Here is a 3,257-nt window from a genome sequence, read left to right on the forward strand (position 1 = left end):
TACATTCAAATCACCTTATTACTCTCAATTGACAATTTGTCCATAGATCGCTGGCTAGTGCAATATAATCAGTTTTCTGTACAAGCGAATATATTCGTGCAACATGTTTTATAAGCCTTAGACTTTCAACAAATGCATTAATAATTAAAAAACAAAGATAAAGATAAAAAGAAAAAATCCGATGTTGTTGAGAAAACATACTCACGCCTCCACACATGCCAGTTTGGCCTGCAGTCTTTCTGCTGCCTTTTTCCCATGGTTCTAAGTGAGAGACCTTATAATAGATCTCATCAATCACCTCATGATAGGTCTTGAGTTCATACAGATTCACCTTAAAATAATGCGACGACTGTATGTTGGTGAGAATCAAAGGATTCAAATTCATAGTCCTCTCATTGCCCCATAGTGGCAATACATTTGACTTTTTACCCTCCTTTAGAGCCAGCCTACGCTCTTCATCGCAGCCACTGGAGTTATTCCATGGAGATCCTGAAAGAAGAAAGACTTGGCATATTTCAGTGTAATACAATAATCGATATTCATATTGATAGAATATTAAAATGTGTATGCGTACAGAAAATCAATAACTACAAATATCAAAAGATGGTGAAAAAAATGGTTCTACAGGACAAAAAATTTTAGAAAACTAATATTGATATTTTTTTGCATTTCTCATTTCATTCTATGTGTACCTTTCCGAGCAGATCAAAAAAGTTTGCAAATGAAAGTAAGTAAATCAAACATTACATCTATTGGTATTACTTGCACTTTTTACACTCACTTAGCAACCTCTCTCTTTTCAACAATCGAATATATATATTTATTTTGTTCTAAATGTAAAAAATTTCAGGGATTTCGAGCAACGTGAACAAATCTATTATTAACAAATAATTAAGGTTTGGGATTAATCTCGGAATGTGATAAAAATCAATTTGATAAACAAGTCAAGGTTATGTTATCCGAGGAATAAGAAAACAGCCATCACGAATGACAGAAAACTTGAGAAATTATATTAAAGTGTGTTTTTATAATTCAGAAAGCGTATTTACTCACCATCCGCACCTTCAGTTTCCTGCATTTGCATCTTTGAATAATTTATCAAGGAGATTCGCGTGGAGTCTCCACATCGGTCGCGTCAAGGACAAACAAACGAACTCGCTCACGGTTCAGCTGCAAATTAATTCGAATCGGATGAACTCATGCAGGAGATTTTCAATGCGATAATTTCTCAGAATATCGTAGAGACCTATGCTGTAACTCTCATCAGTCTTGTCCACGAAGTGCGATGAAACGTGCCAAAAAAAAACGAGAGAAATTGTACTGTAGCACCCTATTACGTATGATGGACAAACATACACATCCGGTTTTGTTGCGCACGCACAATACATATGATGGAGGTGGAAATGGTGAAATTAGAGAAAAACCTGAGAGGACATGAAGGCCTTTTTCCTTCCCCCTTTCCTACTGCCCTCTAAAGAAGTGAATGTAAACTGCATAACCATTTTCTTTATGGTAAAAATGAATATTTCTCTATAGTTTACATTCACTTTTTCAGAGGACGGTAGGCATTTTGTGGTTATTAGAAAAAAGACCTTATGTCCTCTTTTAGGTTTCTCTCTGATGGTTACGGACTAAATTCGGATCTATATAATAGGTGTTTTAAGTTTTAAGGAGTAAGAAATCGACCAACTAGTCGAATGCGAGGAGAATAAGTGATTATGATTCGTCCATTCCTTGCGGCTTAAGGCTTAAAAATCTATTGCAGATCTCCGGGGAAACGCACATTACGATCAGTAAAATACAAGCTGCGATCCACTTGATGCTTCTTATGTTCTGGGGATTGATTCTAGAGATTAAGTCTGTATCTTGAAACGAGGTGAAAATTACAAAAGTGAGCAAATTTACTAAGTGATCAATGAAATTATCAGTATTCTAATAAATTCGTTCACCTTTATAATTTTCATCTCATTTCAAAATACAGGAGATCGATTGAAAATTATAAAAGTGAACGAATTTACTAGAATACTGATAATTTCATTGGTCAACGCCTAGTAAATTTGTTCATTTTGTGATTTTTACATCGTTTCAAGATCGTACAAAATTGATCTGAACGCTATGCACCAAACTCTACGCTCTGTTGCAGTTGGTCCACTAATTACGAATGCTGCAATCGCTATGTTAGTGGACCGATTGTAGCATTTGTAGCGCTATATGAATTTAAATTTTTGTTGCATGAGATCGATGCCAATCTTAGCCTATACAAGGGAAAATAAAAATCCGATTCTTATATTGAATGAGATTTTACTCACGATAAATATCAAACGCGGATTAGTGTAAATAAGTGTAAATAAGAAAAAAATATATTTCTCATATTTTGATTTAATTAATCGGTGAGAGTAACCATAAAGAAAATTTCATTGTGATGAATTAAATTCAGTGTCAATTTTAATAAATATTTTGAATATATTTAGTGACATATCAATTCGTATATATAATGATGAAGAAGAAATTTTATCTTTATTTTTCACGCTTATACTTTCACGCCAAATGCTTAGAATGCACCTCCCGTGATGAGGCAGTTGGGGCGAAAGTGGGGGCGAAAGTGATGACGTATGAATGACGTAGTGAGAACGCTCACTACTGTGAGCGTTCGAGATTCCGCACAATAAAAGGAACATAGAACAGAGAATACGAATTTCAGAAACTGTGTATTCATACACACAATACATGATTTCTGATAAGTTAGAATTATTATTCTCTGTTCTCTGTTTCATTTATTGTGCGGAGCTCCTTCTACAGCGTCAAATGAATCAGCTAATCCATGCTACAAATGCTTTGTAGCGTTTGAAGCACTAAATGAATCGCAGTAAAATGGCGCTTCTGTTTTGCACACTCGAAACGCTTTGAAAAGTTTGCCGCGCGGCAAAATGCAACGCAATAATCAATGAACATGTTAAAATTTATAAACTTATTGGCCAGTGCAAATCAAGAATCGTAAATGCTGATAAATGCTTTTGAACTATATTTAGATCTGTTCGATTTGCTTATAATTTTTATGCTTTTAGGCTGCGTTCCACTTAATACTCACAAAGCCGCGAGCATTAAGTTGTCGTTTATCCTTGTTTAATATTTGATAAATAACAAGGATAAAATGATTCCACAAGCGTTGCGAGCACGGAACACACTTTAGCATCTTTGCTTTTTCTCTTTTCAGCGCTAAATATATATATATACATATATATAATATATATATAAAA

The 3,257-nt window shown here is 34.4% G+C and overlaps 1 protein-coding gene across 6 annotated transcripts in view; it reads right to left on the minus strand.

Annotated features, from left to right (window-relative positions):
* LOC108688913 (pre-mRNA-splicing factor 38B) overlaps positions 1-1,348 on the minus strand; it is a 5,458-nt gene extending 4,110 nt beyond the window's left edge. For 5 of the 6 annotated variants that reach the window (XM_018195487.1, XM_018195476.1, XM_018195479.1 and 2 more), the window contains exons 1-2: positions 1,054-1,348; positions 206-489 (exon numbers count right to left, since the gene is read on the minus strand). In XM_018195487.1, coding sequence (XP_018050976.1) covers positions 206-489; positions 1,054-1,084 — 315 coding nt within the window. In that variant the 5' untranslated portion in view covers positions 1,085-1,348. The remainder of the gene's footprint in view (positions 1-205; positions 490-1,053) is intronic. The other variant, XM_018195468.1, reaches the window with a different exon arrangement.
* Between the last annotated feature and the right edge of the window lie 1,909 nt (positions 1,349-3,257).

Source organism: Atta colombica, unplaced genomic scaffold (assembly GCF_001594045.1).
Source record: "Atta colombica isolate Treedump-2 unplaced genomic scaffold, Acol1.0 scaffold105, whole genome shotgun sequence".
Taxonomy (NCBI): domain Eukaryota; kingdom Metazoa; phylum Arthropoda; class Insecta; order Hymenoptera; family Formicidae; genus Atta; species Atta colombica.